The sequence below is a fragment of the Cynocephalus volans genome, chromosome 2 (assembly GCF_027409185.1).
Source record: "Cynocephalus volans isolate mCynVol1 chromosome 2, mCynVol1.pri, whole genome shotgun sequence".
Classification (NCBI taxonomy): Eukaryota; Metazoa; Chordata; class Mammalia; order Dermoptera; family Cynocephalidae; genus Cynocephalus; species Cynocephalus volans.
In genome coordinates, this window is record NC_084461.1 from 20,493,865 (window position 1) to 20,517,334 (window position 23,470).

General features: G+C 35.4%; 1 protein-coding gene across 1 annotated transcript in view; it reads right to left on the reverse strand.

Annotated features, from left to right (window-relative positions):
* CDH12 (cadherin 12) overlaps positions 1 to 23,470 on the reverse strand; it is a 403,563-nt gene that overhangs the window by 267,078 nt on the left and 113,015 nt on the right. The window contains exon 2 of the mRNA XM_063085931.1: positions 19,396 to 19,812. Coding sequence (XP_062942001.1) covers positions 19,396 to 19,626 — 231 coding nt within the window. The 5' untranslated portion in view covers positions 19,627 to 19,812. The remainder of the gene's footprint in view (positions 1 to 19,395; positions 19,813 to 23,470) is intronic.

The window sequence follows — 23,470 nt, forward strand, 5'->3', positions numbered from 1 at the left end:
TTATATTAGCATTCACCTCTTACATTGACTCTATCACAGCATTTTTCACAGGGGGTTTCAAATGTATCCCATTCCTATTATTCCCAAGCCTTGTACCAAAGCTATATTTTCCCATGCTGAAGTTCTTATATCTTTAAGTTTGACACCAAAGTAATTATTTTACAGTCAGCAAGAATAATCTTCATCTGTTATTGAAAATCCTCCTGTGTCATCTTTCAGTAGCTAATGTAGTTTCTAAGGGCATCAGGATAACCAACTTATGTTAGAAGTTGAAAGACTTGACATTTTTTTTTAATACTTTGTTGTGTTCATTTTTTATAATACTATAGTTTTTGCTCTCCACCCTGGTCAAGGAAACTTTTTAGTACTTTATTTCTTTGTACTTGAACTTTGAGCTGTAATATAGGTCACTTGTTAAACACTGGAAATCTTATTTGTTCAAGAAACTTTTCTAGAAACACCATCTCTAGTTCGTCATCTCTCTTTTCAACTTTTTCACCTACTCAAACTCTGTGAAAGATATAAATAATTCCTAGAGCTGGAGGAACCAGAAAACTTATCCCTAAACTATCTCTTACCACAATATCAATGGGTAACTGGTGGAGTTTTGACTTTAGTATTTTTAAAGCTATCAAAACTTCAACAGGAAACTTTCTGTTTAGTTTCTGCCTTCTAAAATGGCTAGGACTTACCTTTGGACCAAACTTTTGTCTCAGTTCTGGAAAGAACTAATGGAGTGGCCTACTTTAGTTATGCACATATATGATAAAGAACCTTCTCACCAATGTGAAGGCAAGATTTTATGAGGACATTTTGGCAAACATCTGCCCAAGTCTTAGCTTATATTGACTGTTACAGTTCAAATTCACTCTTCATCTATAATACATCTATTTCATCTGGAAGTTTATAGAAGAGCAAAATAATTTTCTGGCAGTAATGTAGAGGCTACTAATGTGATTAAATGGTCAAAGGATGACAGGGACCCCTAAGAGATAAGTCACCATAATGATCAAGAACATCCTGTGTTAGAACCAAAAGTAGGCCACAGGAAAGTGGTATTGTTTTAGACCCAGAATGCAGTTGATTCTGAACTGCAATGGGCATGCCCTGAGCAAAATAGTTACATGCATGTTTGTGATATAATAGAGTTATAACAATGCAATCATAGCCTTTGAGGCTGTTTTCTAAATGATGAATACAATAAGGTGGCTGTATAATTTGTCATCCAACAGGAACACTTTGAAAGTAAAAATGGGTGCTATTAATAATTTTACCTTGACATCAGTTGTGTAACCCTATCCCAACTGAATTATTGCTGAAAAGAAAGCACGTTTTCCTTTGTATCATGAAGAGCAAGCAACTCCAGCCTTGGAAAAAGAGACAGAGACCTGCACTGCAAGGCCAGGTAGACCTTGAACGATGAAGAGTGGCTTGCTGCAGTCAGTGCTTCACTCCCTGCAGAGGCAGCTGCAAAGAAAACTTATGACAGGTGCAAGCCACCTGGGAAAGGTGACACAATTGCTCAGTTGGCACAAAGGGACTGATCTTCTACTAATCTCAAAATAGCAGGTAAGAGTGACCTAATTTTGTAGATCTATACTATTGATGCTTAGTTGCTAACAGGAGCATATTGAAACCTATATTTTCATGCTTGATGACATTTAACTCTCCCCTTCTATCTAAGCTCATATTTCACTCTTATTCTAAAACTCTCACAGTTCCTGCTCTTATCCACTTATCTAAATCTTATTTGTTCTAAACTCTCCCCCTCCAGGAAGCTTAGTCTATTGAGAGTTCACACCTTTTTTTTTTCCTGTAAGTAATTATTTTACTTAATTGAACTGGATTATTCCCCTACTTAACTATCTAATTATTAACTTAATAGCTGCTCTTGATTCTTGCTTGATACAAAGAATTTCACTTAGTAATACCCATTCATTAATAAGGTTCATTAATAAGTTCATTGGTAAATGAAAATTCATAATAAATAAAAGCATAACCTTTTAAATATAAATATGGCTATACTTCAAAATTAATCAAATGATAAAAATTAAATAATAGTCTCTTAAATATATTCAATGCCCTATATAATAACTAAAGTTTAATATTTAATCAAAAATTGCATGTTAAAGAACAATCTAAACAGTGGAGGCAAAACTAAAAAAAATGCTTGGTAAGTTGTTAATGCACATATTGATAACAATATATAACTAAAACTTCTAAACTTTTAATTTAAACATTGGCATTCTAAAATATGAAATTTAGATTTCTTCCATGAAATGCAAAATCTTTAAAATTTACATATAATTGCAAAATTCACTTGTACATTGTTTATTGTAATGAGTATAAGGAAGGTAGGTGTTATACAAAATACATAAATGTTTAAACAAACCAATCGAAAGCAAATAGGGTCTTTTACATTTGTGTTTAATTGTTTTCTTCACTATGAATATTAACATTTATTTAATCTCTATTGTGCTACAAGTCTCCATGACCCTGATTTTATTTGTTTGTTCACATGAACATATTTGGTTTTGACCTGACTATCCCAATATATTGTTAAATCTGGATAAATTTATTTCATCTGTCCTTTATGATAGGAATCACTGTAATCTCTACAAAGTGAGCTTAATGAATTCTAGTAACAATTTCCCCACTTATTGTGACTGTGTCCAAAATTATATTATACTACTGTTTCATTACATTTTGATAAGAGGAGGACAGCATGGAATATGGACATGCTGTGGTCCATAAGATTCTTGGGAAATTCAGGAATAATAATGGAAATTGGTATTTATGTATTATTCCATAGAATATGACAGATTCCTCCTATATGATTCTTTTCTTCTGAGGAGTAAAATGTACATTCTGATGAATCTAGACCCTTTCTATGAAGCCCGAATACCCACAAGCCATCCTGAAATATTACTGTTTCCACACTGGGCAAAAATTGTGGAATGATGATAGTACAGTAACATTAATGACACTTGGTTGAGAATTTACATACTTTATTACACCTGTAGATTAGGTAATCTCTACAATAACATTACGATTTTCTTTCCATATCACCCTTGCTTTACATGTGAAAATACTGAGCTCATAAGTTTATTAAAAGATACAAAGAGCCCACAATTCTTCTATTGCACCTGCTGTTTCTCTCTCAGGAGACTCATTTCTGACAACTAGTGCCTGCCCCTGAGAACTTGAATCTTCAAGACAGAAACAGAATGGAGTGAGCAGTTCCGTATGAACACAAATGAAAGGCCTAAGTCTGTTTAATGTTCTTGTTGTGTCAAGTGTGATTGTCCTAATAAGAGTTAGCAAACTTTTTGTTTAAAGGGTCAGTGGTCAATATTTTAGTTTTATGAGCCACTCGGTTTCTGCATAGCTACTCAACCTTGCCATTGTAGTTGAAGGTAGCCATAGACAACATGTAAATAAAGGAGCATGACTGTGTTGCAATAGAACTTTATTTACAGAAACAGGCAGCAGGCTGGAGGTTGTCTGCAGGCCATAGTTTGCCAACCCCTGAATAAAATTCATATTTGAAAGGCTTCTGCTAATGTTCTTTTACTTTATTGCCCAAAATATTTACCCAAACAGCTTGACCTTCAAATAAAGAATAGTATGAGCAGGGGCAGACATTAAGCTGAGAAGCACATTCAAGGATGCTCAGACTGTTGTCATTTGCAGGGAAAAACTGTGTGATTGTAATTCATTAAACAGTCTCAGTATCACAACCCCTCCTTCCTCACAGGAGAAAATAAAAGAATGAAATCAGGGAAGCGGGTGAACTCTGATAAGCTAAAGAAATTGGGGATGAAAGTTTCTTCAGAAATGCCCAGACACTAAAAATGACTTTCTTCTATCCTCTTCTTATTTCCACTACTACCAGCCTCAAACCATGAGGCTTGCTGCTTTATGATACACAAGAGCCAGATATGAATTCAATTAAACAGAAATGCACAGCACGTTTGTATGAATTTCATGGAGCCATAAAGTTTTATACGCTTAAAGCAGGTGGAGTAGCCAAATAGGTTACTGGCATCTCTGTGTCCTTTAGGAAACCAAAAGGTATGCAAAGACTCACAATAAAATGTGTCCCTTGCAGTAGTTCCTTGACATATGAAAACATATTTAGGAATTTTTGGAAGTCTTTAATGACACTGTCTGCATTTTGTACCTATATTAGCTGAGATTTTCTTTTTAAATCTGTTAGAACAGTCTTTATTTTTTCCAAAATGTCCTCTTCTTTCAGTCTTTTGAACACTTTCCTAATTTAGGAAGGAAGGAAAGAGGGAGGAAAGGAAGGCAGGAAAGAAAGAAGGAAGGAAGATTTTACCTAACATGTCATCTTTGATCTCACTTTTATTTTTGACTGTAGTTTTAAAGCTAGGCTTTAAATGGGTTGAGAAACTCTTATTGTTTAAATCAAAGAATGTCTCTCCAATCATTTGATAGAAATTAACACATCGTTAGTTTCCATGTGCTGTCTCTGTGGCACTACAGGGAGTGCAGCTGTGAGCACAAGGAAAACATTCAGTGCTCTAATTTGTAGACAGCAGTGAAACAGAAAAAAATCTTACGAATTCTCTGATCGTGATTACGTAGTGAATAAAGATATGTTTAAATATATATATTTTTTTTCCATTTGATGCTCAAAAAATCTTGATCAAAGGAAAAAAAAAATACTGGAAGAGTTTAGTTTTCAAATATTTCTGATTACCTGGTTTTATTTCCAAAGTTTAGTTTTCCTTGTGTTTGATGCATCCATTTATTTATTTATTTTTAAATTTATTTTTAAAGCTATACCACCGGTTCTTCAGAGATGGTTTTCAATGTTACTATTTGAAATGTATTTGCAAAAGTAACTGACAGTCAACCTAACTGCAATTCCGCCTTTCCTATGCTACCGATTCATGGCTCAGTTTATAACTTTACTCAGCAGAGAGTTGTTTTTATAGCCATTTATATATCACAGGAAAATATCACTGCATTATTTTAATGTTCACCTCTTTGAAAACAACATTTTGAATTACAATCTCATATTCTTTATGATAGAATGCTGAGAAATATCATAAAATTCTGTCTTTCCAAACTGTCTCATGTTATTTCAAAATTCCATAGCACTGAATACTTAGTAAAATAAAGAGAAATTTAATTCTATGTGAACTCTCCACTCCTTATTACACTAAATCACTGTTTATGATGGAAAAAGTAATTTTTACATTTTAATCAAGGAGTGAAACTATAAATACAATTTTGGTTAGGCTTGTCCCAATTATTCATATCCAGTGGCTGAAAGATAAGCTAACTTCTATAATTTCGATAAGAAAAACAGCTATTGATAGCATAAGGTCCAAGATTTAGAGTAGCAGAGAATAGGAGCTCTGGCAGATGATGGTTTGCACATTGCTTAGAAAGAAAAACAGTGAAAGAGAGAAAGAGAAGATGCCCTCATTTAAGCACTGACTAAGCGATTCAGTTAGTTGGCCAAAGAAGATATTTAAATTGTTTCTAACTTTATTTAGTCACTGCACTATCTGGTGTTGCTTTAGTAAGTCAGCACACTATAAAACATTAAAAGACAATTCATCTTAGGTCTTTCATGTTACTCCATGTCATGTATAGAAAGCACTAAATATTCTTTTTTCAAGACTGTGTTTTCACTGATGTCTATAGAGCAACCAACCTTAAAAAATTGAGACTGTGTCATCTTCTTTCAAAGCAGTGGAAAGACATGCTTACTATCCAGTAAAATATAGATAATGTCTCCCTCTGAAACAAAGGACAGTAATCATCAGGCTCCCTCTCCTATAACGCCACCCACTGCATGCACTGGCATCCCCCTGGGCCTATCTGCTTTGCCTCTGTGTGACTTGGGGGCAATGGGGACTGACTCATGTATACTGATGCTCATGCTGCTTGCTGTGCTGTGAGTAATGAGGTTCCTTTTCTCTGACCCAAGCATCTCATGTCTTCTTCCAGCATGTATGGAACTGTGGAAGATAAACAGTTCTTGAGAGTTGACAAAACACCAAAGAGTAGCAGCATTCTTTAGTAATGAGCATGAGTATATACTAAAAAAACTCTTCTAAGGTGGTTACACTGATATATGTTATATAGGAAATCTCCTTAGGCAATCTCTATGGGAAATTCCAGGAGTGGAAAAAAATGCTCTCCTAGTAGTAATTTCATTTATTAGTTATATTATATGTGCTGCCGAAGCGAGCACATTTTTATTAGTTATATTGATTAAATGTCAGTAGCAATAAATTATGGTGCGTCTCCATGAACAATTATATATACATGTGTGTGTGTGTGTGTATATATATATTTATTTATTTATTTATTTATTTATTTATTTATTTATTTATTTATTTATTTATTTATTTATCATAGTACCTTCTATGGTTTTATATTTTTCGGTCTAGATAAAGGAGTGTTTCTCACGTATACATGATATGTAAACATGCTATGTTTAAATTTTACCAAAGAATTCATTCATAATTCAAATATAGATTTGAGTGGTAGAAATGTGGCATATATTCATGTATTCGATGTTGTTAGAAGATGAGAACATTAAATTTGAAATTGTTCTCATTTAGCTCACTCAATTTTTCTGTTATCTTTTCATACATGTAGCCTTTCCCAGGATTCTTTTCAAATCATTTCATTGGGACTTATCTCTTATCACATTGTATAATATGCACATTGTAGGGTTTCAACAATCGTAGCCCATAGAGAGCACTGTTTTCCAAACAATCTAACTAATATTTCAGAGAAAAATTCCTGAAACATGCACACATAGATGCACACACACACACATCACTTGTATTGTGCGGTTTGTGAGAAATACACTTAAAATATTTCCAGTGCCAATATAATTTGTATATTTGACACCCCACTATATTCTATTACTCATATTGATTGAAGCACACATGCTTAAGTGCTTTTATGTGGCTAATTATTGTAAGGCCTGGAATTAGAATTAAAACTTATCATAGCTTTTAAGTAAGTATAGTCAGGTAGACACTCATAAATAATATGGAAAAATTGTTGAAAGTAAAGGAAGAAATGAAATATAATTCTATGTAGGATGGAAGAAGAGCAGGTGGAGAGGATAAGAAAGAAGAAATTAAAAAGAGAAAAATAAAAATACGGTGCTCAAATTTCCATGTTTTCCATGTGATTTTTGAAATGTTGATTTAGTAATTCATATCTTGAATCAAAGATGGCTGAATTTCATTGAAGGTTTTGCCATTCAGCTAAAGTAAATACATTGAACTTTTATGATACAGATATTATGAAACAACTAACATGCTAGAAGAAACAAATTGTAAAGGTGAGAGAAGAACTAGCACAATAAACATGAACTATTTGACAAGAACTTTAGTGTATTGTGTTATTTATTCAAAATCGATTTCAAGAAATTTTTCTCTTGAACATATTGCTATCAAATCATATTTAAATGTGATTATTTCAAAGATAGCCTCATGTATTGAGAAAGACTGTAAAATTCAAGGATATGTTTAAGAATCAAGGTGTGCACTCAAATATCAGGGCTACCCCAAAAGGCTTTAAAAAGAGCTGAAATGGTTCCTTCCAGTGTTTTGCTATGAAAATGCAGATAGCTAAAGAGGCTTGTTGAGCAGCAAGGTCAACCTATCTGGCAGCACAATGGATTAGGAGGAAAAAACACTTTGATTTAGGGCACTTGACTACACAGCAAAAATTCTCAGATATGTTAAGTGAGGCAAGAGTCAAAAGAATGCATAGGGTTTTCAATAACCAAGCAATGCCAAGGTTTCCTTTTCTCTGCATTTTTAAAATAAGAAGTGAGTTTCCAAATTTATATCAACTCAGAGGGAGACTTTTACGTCTGAACAACAGTAGTATAAACCATTAGACAGAGCTTGAGACATACTACTGTGAAGATTTGATTTGGTATTATGAGCCTCGAATCTCAAATTAACAGGAATCACTCTGATTATTAAAAGCTCACACTTTAGGAGCAAATTACAGAATGAAAATCATATTATGGGCTTCTCAAAAACCTACGTGACTGAAGGACCAAGTAAATAAATAAATACATAGGTAGATAAACACTGAGCCATGAAAACTATATTTCAAATGTTAGTAAAATTTTGTGATATAATTTGCATTTTTATTGGGTCCAAAGAATTGCATGGCTCAAAATCTCACCCTAATATTAAATGTAAATTTAGAAGAAATTCCAAATTGACAAATTATTTTTGCAATGTAATTGTAGCTATTATTAGTCACCTTGCTATTTCTATTTTTCTTTCTTAATGTTTTCTTTTTTTTTTAGTAATGCAAATTCAAATTATACATATAATTACCAATAATAATAATAATAAATAAAAGTCTATTGCCACGGCCTTGACTTGGTATATGTATAAAAGCATATTTTTTATTGGTGGATCTTTTTGGAACTTTAGTGTTCATAGTTCCACCCTGGTTTCTCTTGGACTTCTTTCTTAGTACCCTTCTCTCTTCCATCACACTGGCCTTATATATCCACAATAATGAATTAATCTAATTGTTTGCTCCTCTTTTTCCTTTCCTTGGATTTCTTGTTGGTGAAGAAAATCACACATTGCTGATTGGTTCTGTCTTCTTAAAATCTTTTTAAAAGTCACTTTCCTTAAGTCTTAAGAATAAACCAGCACTTCTCTCTTCAAGCAAACTAACTGACCACCTTGTCTTTAACAACATCTTATGAGACCTTTTATTCCTGTGATGGTTAATTTTTTTTTTTATCAATTTGGCTAGTGCAGGGTACCCAGTTATTTGGTCAAACATTATATTCTAGAGGTTTCTGTGAAGGTGTTTTTTGATGAGATTAACATTTAAATTGGTGGACTTTGAGTAAAGCAGATTGGCCTATATCACATAGGTGGGACTCATCTGATTAGCTTGGAGGTCTTAATAAAATAGACTGGCCTCTTCTAAGCAAGAAGGTATTCTGCCAGCAGACTGCCTTTTTGTTTGCAAGTCTTTCTGGATCTCCAGCCTGCTGGCCCACCCTGAAGATTTTGGACTTGCTCCCCCACAATCACATGAACTAATTCATTTTTAAAATAAACCTTTCTCTCTATATATGTGCACATACACACACACACATCCTGCTTGTCCTGTTTCTCTGGAGTATCCTGAAAATGCAGATTTTGGTACCGAGAGTGGTTCTAAAGAAACAGAACCTTAAAAATGAGTTTTCTTTATTGGTTCTGGAACTCCTAAAATCAGTAAAGGGCCATGAAAAATTATTACAGTGTATAATGTTGAATATACAAATTATCCTGATTTGAGCATCACATATTGTACGTAGGTATATTCAACTATGTATCCCGATATAATTGTGTATACAAAATTGTATATACAATCAACTATGTTTCAATAAAAAAATATAAAATAAAATTAACCATAAAAAAATTGCTTCTCTAATCTGATTAGGTCTCAAGATACTATTGACTCTATTTCCCATAGTAGCAACAGCACTGATAGTCCCTGGTGTGCTGTGACAGTAGAGATATGCAAAATATCACCACTGGAAACTCCTAATCAAACACTTATAAAAGGTAAGGATCTGGGTGACCAAGTATGTAATACCTTTGAACACTTTTGTCAAACTACTAATTAAATAAAATTGGCTGGTTGCTTCTCATGTCAGTGGACAAAGTGGGGAAAGAAAAGGATGAGCTCAGGGATTTAAATTCCCATCTCAAGTGCCACACAAATGACCCGACAGCTTCTATGTCTGCTCCAGATGAGACCCTTATCTCCTGTAGCCATGGAACAGAGATTGCTGAGACGCAAACCCAGACTCTCACCCTGTGAGAGGCTCAATTACAGAGCAAATTGAATTTTCAGCCCGTGTGACTCTTGTTAAAGTGAGGACAATAATTGTGAAAGAAAGGGACAGTGAAACTTAGAATGGTGATGTGTGGAAAAACCCTGATGAAGTTGAGGAACACGGAGCCCCTGAGTTGCAATGAGTCTCCTTTGCCAGTAGTGGAAGTAGCCTCTCTACCGCATCTGAGGAGATTGATGCTGCCTTCCCTCAGGAAACTATAGTGGTCTCCCTGAGGCAGATGCCTTGCAAGACACTGCTGATTCTCCTCAGGAACTATCCTTTTCTTCCAGAGCTATTACTAGACTCAAGTCTCAGTAGGCTCCTGAAGGTGACACAAGGTGTGACCCATGACGAGGTGCATGAAACACCAAAGCAACTACTTGATTTTTCTAATTTATAAAGCCAGAAATCTGAGAATCCCTGTGGGAATGGATATTAAGGGTGTGGAATAATGGCAGAAGAAATATAACACTGGAATCCTAAATTTATTGATTAAGTGCTCACTAAGCAGAGATTCTGCATTTAATATTGCAGTTTGGAAAGTCATAAAGGGCTCGGACATTTTGTTTGTTTGTGTGGCTAAGACATGGAGCAAAAGGTTGCCCACAGTAAATCAATTTGAAATGTCAAACTTGCCTTCGTTTACTGTAGAGGAAGGGATTCAAAGTCTGAGGAAGAAATGTTAGAGTGGATTTCTCATTTAAGACCTACTCACCCACTCTGGGAGGTTCCAGAGTACCTTCCTCTACCATTGTGAGAAATAAGTTTGTGAGGGAAGCTCCAGCAACCCATTGATCACTCTTCTCTGTAGGCCAGAAGTTACAGTAGGAACTGCTGCCCACTGAATCGAGAAACCTAAGTGCAATAGGAATAATTGGATCCTGGAGTGACAGGGGCCAAGTGGCAGCACTCAATGTGCAAAGGCAAGGTGGGCATGGTGACTGTGATGGGCAGCAGTCTCAAGAGCAATCAGAATACTGTGACTCAGGGAGACTTTTGGCATTAGCTAGTTCATCATCCTTTTCCTAGAAGTAAAGTAGATAGGAAGCCTATCGAAATGTTATTTGATCTATATACACAAGGAGATTCTAGGTTTAGTAAACAAAAGCCCAACCAGAGAGCCACTGTCTCTCAATCAGCTCCCAGACTAGGGCCAGTTTATACACTCAGAACTCCTTGAATGAAGGGTGGGCCAGGAACATTGGAGGAGGGATTCTATTACACTTCAGAACATTTATACTGTCAATCTTTCTCCCAGACTTTCTTATAAAACCTACAGCCTTTTACCAGAGTGATGGTACAGTTAGGAAAAGGAAATAGACCTTTTGGGAACTATTGGACACTGGCTCTGAATTGGCACTAATTCCAGGAGACCGAAATTGTCATTGGGTTTACCACCCAGTGCACTTATAAATGTCAGGTGATAAATGGAGTTTAACTCAACTTTGTCTCACAGTGGGGCCAGTGGTTTTCCAATCCATGCTATGGTTATTTCCCTGGTTCCAGAATGTATAATTGAAATATATATACTCAGCATCTGGCGGAATCTTCACATTGGTTCCATGACCTATAGAGTGAGAGCTATTATGGTAGGAAAGTCCAAATGGAAGCCAACGGCAATGGTCGACCCAGAAGAAAGATGCAAGGGGGTGGGGGGTTTCCCACTACATCCCCATTCAACTCTCCTATTTGGCCTGTGAAGAAGACAGATGGATCCTGAAGAATGACAGTGGATTATTGTAAGCTTAACCAGGTAGTGACTCTAATTACAGCTGCTGAACCAGATGTGGTTTTATTGCTTAAGCAAATTAGCACATCCCCTGGTACCTGGTATAAAGCTATAGATAAAGCAAATGCATTTTTTCATCCCTGATGGAGAAATTAGCATGTTGCTTCCTGCTGGCAAGGGACAGCAATACAACTTCACTGCCCTTCCTCAGGGGTATATCAACTCTCCAGTCCTATGTCACAATTAAGTTTACAGGGATTTTGATCACCTTTTCTTCATAAGACATCACACTGGCCCACTACATTGATAACATTAAGCTGATTAAATCTAGTGAGCAAGAAACAGCAAATACTCTAGACTTATTGGTGAAACTTTTACTTACCATGGAGGTGGAAAATAAGTCAGACAAAAAATTAGGTGTCTTTTACCTCAGTAAAATTTCTAGAGGTTCAGTAGTGTGGGGCATTTTGAGATTTCCCTGCCAAAGTGAAGAATAAGTTACTGCACGCGGGCCCCTTCTGAAACCAAAATATAGGCTTAATAACACCCACTGGATCCCTTTGGGTTCTGGAGCTGACATATTCATCATTTGGGTGTGTTACTCCAGCTCACTCACTGTGTGACCGCAAAAGCTGCTGCTAGTTTTGAGTAGGGCACAGAACAAAAGAAGGCTCTGCAACAGGTCCGGGCTGCTGTGCAAGCTGTTCTGTCACTGGTGCCATGTGATCCAGAAGAGCCAGTGGTGCTTGAAATGTCAATAATAGATAGGAATACTGTTTGGAGTTTTTGGTAGGACCTTGTTGTTGAATTACAGTGCAGGCCTTTAGGATTTGGATCAAAGCCCTGCCATCCTCTGCAGATACATACCCTCCTTTTGTGAAATAGCTTATGGACTGCTACTGGGTCCTAGTAAAGACTGAACACTTAACCACAGAACACCAAGTTATCATGTGACCTGAGCTGGCTATCATGAACTGTGTGCTATATTTGACCCAACAAACTGTAAAGTTGGGTATGCACAGCACTCCTCCCTCATCAAAGGAAAGTGGTATATATGAAGTCAGATCTGAGCAGGCCCTGAAGGCACAAGTAAGTCACAAGAAGTGGCTCAAATGTCCATGGTCCCTATTCCTGCTATACTATCCTCTCTCTCCTAGCCTGCACACACAGCCTCATGAGTGTTCCCTGTGATTAGTTGATAGAGGAAAAGAAGACTTGGGACTAGTTTATAAATGGTTCTTTGATTTCTAGGCACCACCTGAAATTGAACAGCTATGACATTACAGCCATTCTGGGACATCCCTGAAATACAGTGATGAAGGGAAATCCTCCCAGTGGGCAGGACGTCTGGCAGTGCACCTGGTTTTTCATTTTGCTTAAAATGAAAAATGGCCAGATATGAGATTATATATCAATTCATGGCTTGTGGCCAGCGATTTGGCTGGATGATCAGGGACTTGGAAGAGATGTGATTGGAAAAGTGACGACAAGGAAGTCTGAGGAAGAGGTTATGTGAATAGACCTCCCTAATTGTGTAAAAAATATGAAGATATTTGTGTCCTATGTAGATTTTAATAATTCAATGAATAGGATGACATTAGCCAATGGGCTCATGAACAAAGTGGCCATGGTGGCAGGAATAGAGATTATGCACGGGCTTAGCAACATGGACTGCCACTCACCACAGTAATCCTGGTGACAGCCACTAATGTGGCAGCAGCAGAGACTAGGAGCGAGTCCCCCATATGACACCATTCCCCACAGTAATCAGCCAATTACCTGGTGGCAGGTTAATTACACTTGACTACTTACATCATAGGAAGGACAGTATTTTGTTCTTACTGGAATAGACTCTTATTCTGAATACTGATTTTCCTTCCCTGCATTTAATGCATCTGCCAAAACAACCATCCGTGGGGTTATAGAATGACTTATCCACCATCATGGTGCTCCACACAGCATTGTTTCTGATTGTGGAACTCACCTCACAGCAAATCAAGTAATGAACCCATGCTCATGGAATTCACTGATTTTATTACATCCCCCAACAGACTGAAGTGGCTGGCTTAATAGAAAAATTGAATGGCCTACTGAAGACAGTCACAGTGCCACCTAGGTGGAAGTATTTTGCAGGGCTGAGGCAAGGTTCTCCAGAAAACTGTACATGCTCTTAATCAGCATCCAATATATGGTGCTGACTATATATATGTATTATATATATGTATATAATATATATTACATATTCCTCTCATAGCCAGGAATCAGCTCCTAGCCAGGACTCACTGGTCCTGAATCAGGGGTAGAAATAGACATAGCTCCACTCATTATTATCCCTCATAACCCACTAGCAAAAATTTTTCTTTCTTTCTCTGGACTCCTCCTCCACAATGGAGGTAAAGAAGATGTGTATGGAACAGAGGAGATTTTTTAGGGCATTTCTTGCAATAGTATTTCCTTGTAACTAAAATTAATTAAAAAAACAGAAGGACCCAATCTAGGCAGGACTCTTAATGACCCAGACTAGACCCCACAGGAATGAAGACGTGCCAATTATAGGGTAAAGAACTACCACCAGCTGAACTGCTCACTGAGGACAAAGGAAACACTGAATGGGTAGTGAAAGAAGGTAATTATAAATGCCAGCTATGATAAGTGACCAGTTACAGAAAGAAAACTAATCACCATGAGTATTTTCTTTCTTTTTTTGATATTAATATAATATATACAATAGCTTTGTTTTTCTCCCTTCTCATTCCCTTATTATGTAAAATAAGATATATTGACTTATTTAAGTGTTGTTAGTATTTAAGTATTGTTAATCTTACATCATAGTATTTAAGTTACAGGATATCAAGGAGATGAGCAAACATCACTCAAGTCCTTTACATTTTTTTCTGAGGAAAGGGATTTTGGCATTTTGGGTTCTATGCAGGACAGTTGTATCATGTTAGGAAGAGCCATGACCTTGATATTGTCCTTGTTCGGAGATTAAATATAGTTTAAGGAGATGCATGTGGGTGCCAAGTTCATAACAAATTGACTTGTGATGGCTAACTTTACATGTCAGCTTGGCTGGGCCACGGTGTGCTATTTGCTCAAACTTTATTCTGGAACTTTCTGTGAAGGTGTTTTTTGGATGTGATGAACATTTGGGTCAGTAGACTTAGAGTAAAGCAGATTTACCATCGCATAATGTGAGTACATACATATAATCAGTTGAAGGCCTCAATAAAGTAAAGACTTACCTCTCTTGGGCAAGAAGGAATTAGTCCAGCAGACTGCCTTCAGCCTCAGGCTGCAACTCCTCTATAGATCACCAGCCTAAAGGTCTGCCCTGCAAATTTTGGACTTTATCTACACAATCACATGAGCCATTTCTTAAAATAAATTTTTCTCTCTATATACATGTAATACATATCCTTTTGGGTCTGTATCTCTGGAGAAGCCTAAATGATACAGTACCCTACAGATCAAACCAGGCATACCGACAGTGCATTCCTCAAGCTCTCTCACCTTCTCTGTTGAAATACCACCCACAGACTGTACTCATTTCTTTCTACTTCCTTTAAGCTTTAGGAAAAAAAACATTAAAACTATTTTGAAAGAGGTCACCTCTGGCTCACTAATTGCCAAAACCAATATAAGCTTTTCAGTCACTTAATTTAACCTACGGAATTCAACATTTTTGTCATTTCTTATTGTTAAAACTTTTAGTTTATCTTCCATGACACCATTTAATGCTTGTCTTTTACCTCTAACTAATTAGAACTACTTAATTCCTTTTATCTGCTTTGCAATTAAAAATCAGGGATGTCTTATCTTCTCTGTAATCTTTCCTAGAGTGTATCACCCACACAGGTAATTTTAACTACCATCTGTATACTGATTACTCTTTTCTGAGTAACTCAGGATTTCCTGAGTGAGCAAGTTTCTTACTTATAGTAACTAAAGATATTTCATGTCTAACATCGACCATTTTATTTCTTACTCCAGCTTCAAATCTTTGAAAAATGTTCATGAAACAGAAGTCAGAAATCTGTCATTTTTTTTACTTCTCCCTCTCTATTGCACTCTTTATGTAATTATTCACTAATTTCTGCAGATTTTGCTTCCTCCTTTATTTTCCCATGACCAGTGAATCTTGAAATTTTTCTCTCTCCACTAATCTCCTTTACCTTTACTACTTTCTTCACCAACTTACTTACTGTAACCTTCTCCTACGAATGGTTCCTATCTCTATGACTGTTTCCCTGTCTTCAATGCATCTTTGAAATGGCTGGCTGGCTGAGTGATCATTTTAGAAATACAATTCCATCCATGTTAATCCCCAACCAAGACACTTTTGTGGATCTTGACACCTCTAAGAACAAATACTACTCACCTGGGTGTCAGAATTGAAACTGTCCACACTTTCCAAATTTACCTTCTCTAAAGAGCTGGCTTCACATTCTCTGATTATACTAAAATATGGCTGTGTAGGCTCACCTTGAACTTTCAAGACTCAGAGCTTATGAAAACTTTTCCCCAGACTAGCTCTTCTGAAAAAATCAAATCATCCTTCAAAACTCATCTCAGGTGCTTCTTCATCTGTAAAGCTTTTCTTGAATTCCTCCATCTTCTGGACATAGACATAGACCTTCCTGTGTTGCTACAGTCCCTAACAGTGTCTCTCTTATAGTACTTTTGACAGAGTATTGAAATTATTGCTAGCACTTAAGAGTCTTACAAGATAATAAACAAGGATATTTTCTGGTTCAATGGAGCTAGACTACCTGGCTTAAAATATTAGCTTCAGAATTTACTGTGTATTGGGTCATTGGGAAGTTACTTAACTTTTCTGAGTCTTGGTTTTCCGATATGTAAAAATAGGGCTACTAAGAATATCCCTCAGAGTGCTCTTTTGAAGATGATTTAAGTTTTTGTATGTAAAACAATTAAACAGTGCTCAAAAGGAAGCACTCTATAAAACATACCTATCATAATTGTAGTCTAGGGACCTTCATACTCACAATTATCCCCACAAGGCTAATGTTATCTCAAGTTATGATGAATTCTCCAACAAGAATATGTTGAATGAATGGATGCCTCTGAAGCTAGGGTTTATATATGTTTCCGTTTTTAATCTTTTTGTCCTTTTGAACAATTTAGATCTAAGAATTACTGCTAACTACAATTCATCTGAAATGATAATTCAATTTCCTAAACTATTCCTTCAGAATAAAATGGGCAGCATTTCTTAATACATAGCTTTGAGATTATGACCAAACAGTATTACACAGACATAGGCATTCAATTATCTATGTTGATGTAAGTGTCCAACTTTACGTATGTGTGTTTTTACGTGCTCTTTTGCATACGTATGTGTACCGCTATAATAATGCACGTTTCTTGCTCATGGTTACTTAGAGCAACTGGTAACATCCAAATTAAAAATTTTGCAGATCAAATTAATTGCTGCCCTCCTCTACAGTGTGGAACCTTACACTTATCCAGGTGTCATAGTAAATCCAAAACATGTTATTTGAGGAAAGCATTGGCTTTACATCTGGATACTCTTGTGATTTCTTTGCATAGAAAGTAAAGTAATATTCATTATAAGCAATACCACAGTTTGGTCTGTCTAGAAAGGATGTCAATATTAACATCTGCTCCTTCAAATATAACCAACAGTTGAGGCTAACTAAGCCACTCAGGGACCCTTCTATAAATTTCTACATAAGCTTATTATTTTAGATTTGAATGTGGGAAAGTCAATTTTTCTCTGAATAAGTGGAGTTTACAATGATGGGAACTATACAAGTTAATGTTTTCCATAAACTCTTTCTGCAAAGAAACAGAAAGTCAAATTTGGGGCTCAAAGATAGTGGTCAGTTGACCATTGTGCTTGCACTTTTGCATTTGTCTTCTTCCTTAACCCTGAGTTCTATATCATTTATGCTTTACTTTTCTATGAGTTGTCTCAAAGCCTTTGTAGAGAGAGCAGTAGTGTAAATATATTTATATATGTTTACACACATGTATGTAATGGTTTGAATTGCTCCCTATATTATCATAATTCTATTCCCAAATCAGGAAGTATCAAGACAAAGTTAATTAAACTTTAATTAGTTTCCTTGTGGAAAAGAAATTTTGGCAACTGCTGTTTCATTTGCATTAGAAATGTACATTGCTCAAGAAACATGGGTTTTTATTACCTATTACCAATGTGTAACTAGGTACCTGTGGAAATAATGCTGTCTGAATGTAATAATAGGTTAGATGTCAGACTAGTTCTTTTTACTAACTAATCATATTTATAAGCACTAATTTGTCTTTTAAGTGAACTGGATGAATTTCATACTTTCACAGCAATTATAAAGGTAAAATTTTGGAGTACTAAACGAGAACTTGCATAAGCAATCCAATAGATCCTTTTTAGTTACATCCATTGGAAGGTGAAATGCTACTCTACCTAGGATAGAAAAAAAGTTAGTTTTATTAATTTTTCAACAAAATGTTGAACTCTCTGGAAACTGGACTGTCAGAATAGTACTCACAGACTGATTTGGGGTGACTCTATACGTAGATGCCTTGCAAAATATATTTGTCTGAGGTCTTGTACATCTTAGTGGCAACACTGGCTTTCTATTGGAAGACCTCCTCTACTGTTAATTCAATATCATTTAAGTATATTTCCACAAGGCAAATTAAAAAAGAATGTAGTACAAAGAATTTAGATATTGAATGGATATGCTTCCTTTGACCTAACATTGAAATAATAAGACCCATCACTTTTCTCTTCACCTTAGATTTTCTGAAAATATAAAAGGGTTTTAACTATCAAGAGTCATAATCTTCTAAATCCATTTTCAAATATTCTTCCTACTATGCTGTTCCATTTCTGTCTTTGGATTCATTTTAAACTCTTCTCAAGCATATATGCTTTTATTAGAATCTATTACAAAGTCTTTTAGAAAATTTAAAAAAGAATTCACAAAATCAAAATAAAATAAAATATTTATTTTTCTGGGAAATAAAAGTATATTTTGGTGGGATGGAAAAGTTCTATCTATTCTAGGCATGAGTGAGAAAAGTCATGAAAGAAAAATAAGCAGTAAAACACAAGTGTGCTGACACAGTTGCCATCAACTATTTTGTAAAAAAAAAATTAAATTTCTATGAACTTGAGATAAGATTTAAACATTGTGTGCTATGTTAAATATTGTTGTGTACATATTTGGGTTCCAACATTTATTACTTTGGCCATAAATAGCTTCATTACTAAAAAAAAAAAGTGTTTATACAGCAGCTATAACCAAAATAGTATGCCACATTTTAAAAGGAAAGGGGAAGAAATACATTCTTGTCATTCAAGAACACAAATATCAGTGTAGAAATATTTATGCCTGGTGACTTCTCTCTGTGCCTCGTGGTAAGAGATTCCAATCTGGCTTGAGCAATAGTATGCTAAACTGTACTTATACTATACTTCTAACTGTGATTTTAATTATACTTAATGACATTTTCATATTTTAGTCTCACATCTTCAGCAAAAAATGTCAAAGATGGAAACAAAATATGCAATATTTTAATAAAAACAATCTGGAAGGATAGAAGCAAAGAGGGATTAAATGATATTCCAAAGCTTACCCAGGCCATTGAGTCAGGAACATAAACCAGGTCTTTTGGATTTTAATTCCAGTGTTCTAGTCACTGGTTTGTTCAACTCCTGTGCAAAACATCCATACACAATACACAATGCATTTTCTCCCTTCCTATCAAGTGGTTGTCAAAAGAAACACACCATTACCTTTCCCACATACTGAGGCTCGGAGCCCATGTATTCTTCCAGCACAAAAAATTGATTCCATACCCAGCCACGTTTAACTCGTTGGAAATGTGACCGTCGCCCTGGCAGGTGGATAACATTTTCTCTTTGTTCTGTGGCTAAAGTCTGTTGTGGCTGTGGTTGAAGTGGTGTTAAGAGACCTCCATCAAACAGAACCCAGAGAAGCAGGGATAAACAGTTCCTTGTAAGCATTGGCAAAGGCTTTCCTGCAGCAGAGTAACAAAACTCCAGCTCTTAATGTAGAATCGCGGAATCCAGGTTTGAGGTGTCTGTGGCCTCCACCACTTAGCTTTCTATTTTATTTGCAGAAATGATAATGCAGGCATTAATCTTTTTGATGAAAAGGTTTCTGCTGTATTATATTCCATCTAAAGGGACCTATAAAATAGATTAACAAAGATACATTAAGTTAATAAAATTGCATGATGATATTCATCAAAACTCTCATTATATCCGCCAACATTTAAAGAAATAGAGAGGAAAGACTTTAAAAGAATTATGTTGGTAAATGATCACTGCTATTCAACTTTTTAACTTGGATAAGTTATCTAAGTTTTTTACAGACTTGAAAAAAGATTAGTTACAATGAAGCAAAAGGTGCATTATAAATAGAAGCAATATATTTTTTTAATTTAATAATCATTTTAAGGAGAGAACACAGATGACTATTTTAAAGAGAACCATTAAGTTACAGTAGGATTTTGCAACTTTCTTTTACTCAATAGATGACAGTGGCTTCCTCTTACATACCCAGTTGTAAAAATCATCTCCAGACATTGCCAAATATCTCCTGGGAGGAACAAGATGAGCAAAGACCCCAAAAGCAAAAGAAAAAAAAGAAAAAAATAAATGAATGGGATTATATCAAACTAAAAACCTCTGTGCAGCAACGGAAACAATCAACAGAGTGAAAAGACAACCTACACAATGGAAGAAAATATTTGCAAACTATACATCCAATAAGGGATTAATATCCAGAATATATAAGAACTCAAGCAACTATACATTAAAAACAACCCTCCCAAAAAACAAAAACAAAACAAAAAACAAATCAACCAATTAATAAACGGGCAAAGGAGCTGAAAAGACATTTTTTTGAAGAAAGACATACAAATGGCCAACAGGTATTTAAAAAAATGCTCAACATCACTAATCATCCAGGAAATGTAAATTAAAACCAAATTGTGACATCATCTCACCCCAGGTAGATGGGCTATTATCAAAAAGACAGAGAATAACAAATGTTGGCAAGGATGCAGAGAAAGGAGAACTCTTCTACACTGTTGGTGGGACTATAAATTAGTAAAGCCACTATGAAAAACAGTATGGAGTTTTCTCAGACAACTACAGATAGTACCACTGCATGATCTGGCAATCACTTTTCTGGGTATATACAGAAAAGGAATGGAAATCATGATGTCAAAGGGATACCTGCACTTCCATGCTCATTGCAGCTCTGTTCACAATAGCCAGGATATAGAACCAACCTAAATGTCCACCAGTGGATGACTGGATAAAGAAAATGTTGTATATATACACCATGGAATACTACTCTGCCATTAAAAGAGTGAAATTCTGAAATTTGCAGCAACTTGAATGAACTTGGAGAAAATTATGTTGAGTGAAATAAGCCAGGCACAGAGGGAAAAATACCACATGTGCTCACTCATAAGAGGGAGTTAAGAGAGAAAGAAGGAAGGAAAGAAAGCCACAGTGGTACACTGGACTTGCAGAGGGAGAGATCAGACCTCATTGCTGGGGGAAGGTGTATGGGCAGGTTGAGGGAGGTTGGGGGAGATTTACTGGGGGACACAGGGAATAACTGCAAGCTGAGGTGGTGGGCATGCTGATAGTATTGATCTGATCATCATATCTTGGGTACAGGTGATGACAGTCAGCTTTGTGCCCCAGAAATACGCACAACGAATAAACAAAAAAAAACTTAAAAGTAAAAATAATAATAATAATAAAAAAATAAAATAATTAGAAAAAAGGAAAACAAAAAACCCCACAGATTTTTAAAAGCAAAAAACTTCCAGATGTTAGGAAACAGAAAGACTCAGAACATCCAGGAAAGAATGAGATAAATTACTAAATGTAAAAGCAAATGATCTTATTAAAATATAAATGATGGATCAAATGTCAAACGTTATAAGGCTTTATAAGCTTACATTTTTAAAAAGTGTGCTTTTCTAGCCTTGGTATAGTAGGAACACTGGATATGAATTGTTTTGTAGGTGCTATTCAGCTCACAGCCATCCTGGATCCCTACCAGATGGACAGCCTCTACTCTGCATGTAGGTTAAAATGAGCTTTGAACTTTTCCTTGCAACAAGCATTTTTAAATTCACTTATCTAACATTCATTGAGTGTCTATAATGTACTAAGTCCTTGAATATACAGTAGATAAGAAAACAAACACAATTTTGCTTCTCCATAATGACAAACAGAAAGGAAACAGTCAAATAAGTAAATGAGGGCAAATTATGGCACTGCTATAAAAAAGCAAACAATACCCTGAAGGTAAAACTTAAGTTAGCAAAAGCCTGTCATAGGCGATAACTGCACTGAGAGCTAAAGGAATAGAGGCATCCCTACATTTTATTAGCAGCCATGGAGAAATGTGGCTGGAGCCAGGGTAGTTTTATGCACTAGCATTAGGGGCACCATGCTCAGAGCTGATGAAGTTTCCAAGGGTCAAAAATGTTGGAGGCCAGAAAATATGTAATGCTTCTGAAAGAAGAGAACTAAAACCCAAATCAATATATGCTTAACTAAATATTATAAAACATGGCATTTTTGTCAGCCACTCAGTTGCAATTCAGTTCAATGATTATTCAGTTACATATAATATAATAAAATGCATAATGCATTCTTCACAAACATTCAAATTAAAACAGTTAATGTGGGAGCAATTCATTATGTTTGAGATAAGATGTGAGGTGAGGAGTGGCCAAAAGTTCCACTCAAAGTTTTCTATAAGGGCATTCCCCAAAGAAAAAACATACAGACAAACAACAAGAAAAAAACAAGGTATGAAATTTTTCTACTGTCTGAGGAAATGCAACTGTGAGAAACTGACAAAAACATTAGTAGCATGTATTTCATTGCGTCTCTTCATTCCAGCAAAATAATGCTCATAACAAGTTAATTTAGACCTGCATTGGTGAATATGGTAACTACTAGTTATATGTGGCTGTTTAGTTGAAATTTGGCAATTTGGGGTCATGATGTGCACTACTTTTAAGTAATATATTGAATTTTAAAGATTTAAAAAAATAAGAATGTGCAATATCATATTAGTTTCTATATTTATTACTTATTGACTATTATATTTTGAATAGTTTAAGCTAAATAAATATATATCATTAAAATTAATGTCACCTATTTATTTTAAATTTTTTAATCTGGTTTCTAGAAAATTAAAATTCCATACGCAGCCTGAATTTTTGGATTGCATTATTTTCTTTTGGACAGCACTGATATAGACAGTAAAATTTAAATTACAAACTGTGATTTCTGCCTATGGAATGTATTCTTAAAGATCACAGTCAAGTATGTAACATGAACTACACCGTGTTTGTGGTAATAACACATTAGGAGGTGAAAGAATACTTGCATCTATTTTCAATAAGCATGTGTATGCATGACAGACATATTTTCCTCATTTGTTTCTAAGTTTAAACTGCTGACATTAACCTCCAAAGTGTTTTAATTTCTTGATCTTTTCATTTCTTTCACATTTCTTCCCATACATAAGTCAATCCTAGTCCGGGCATATACAGTTCAGATAGGGAGCTAAATAAGAGTGAGCTAACTCTGCACCTGCAGATTCAACCAATCATAGATCAAAAATATTTAATACAACAACAAAAAAGTGATAAAAAAATAACAGTACAATAATAAAAGATAATACAAATTTATAAAAACACAGTATAAGAATTCTTTACATAGCATTTACACTGTGTTAGGTATTGTAAGTAATTTAGAGATGATTTAAAGTATGCAACAGGATGTGCATAGGTTATATACAAAC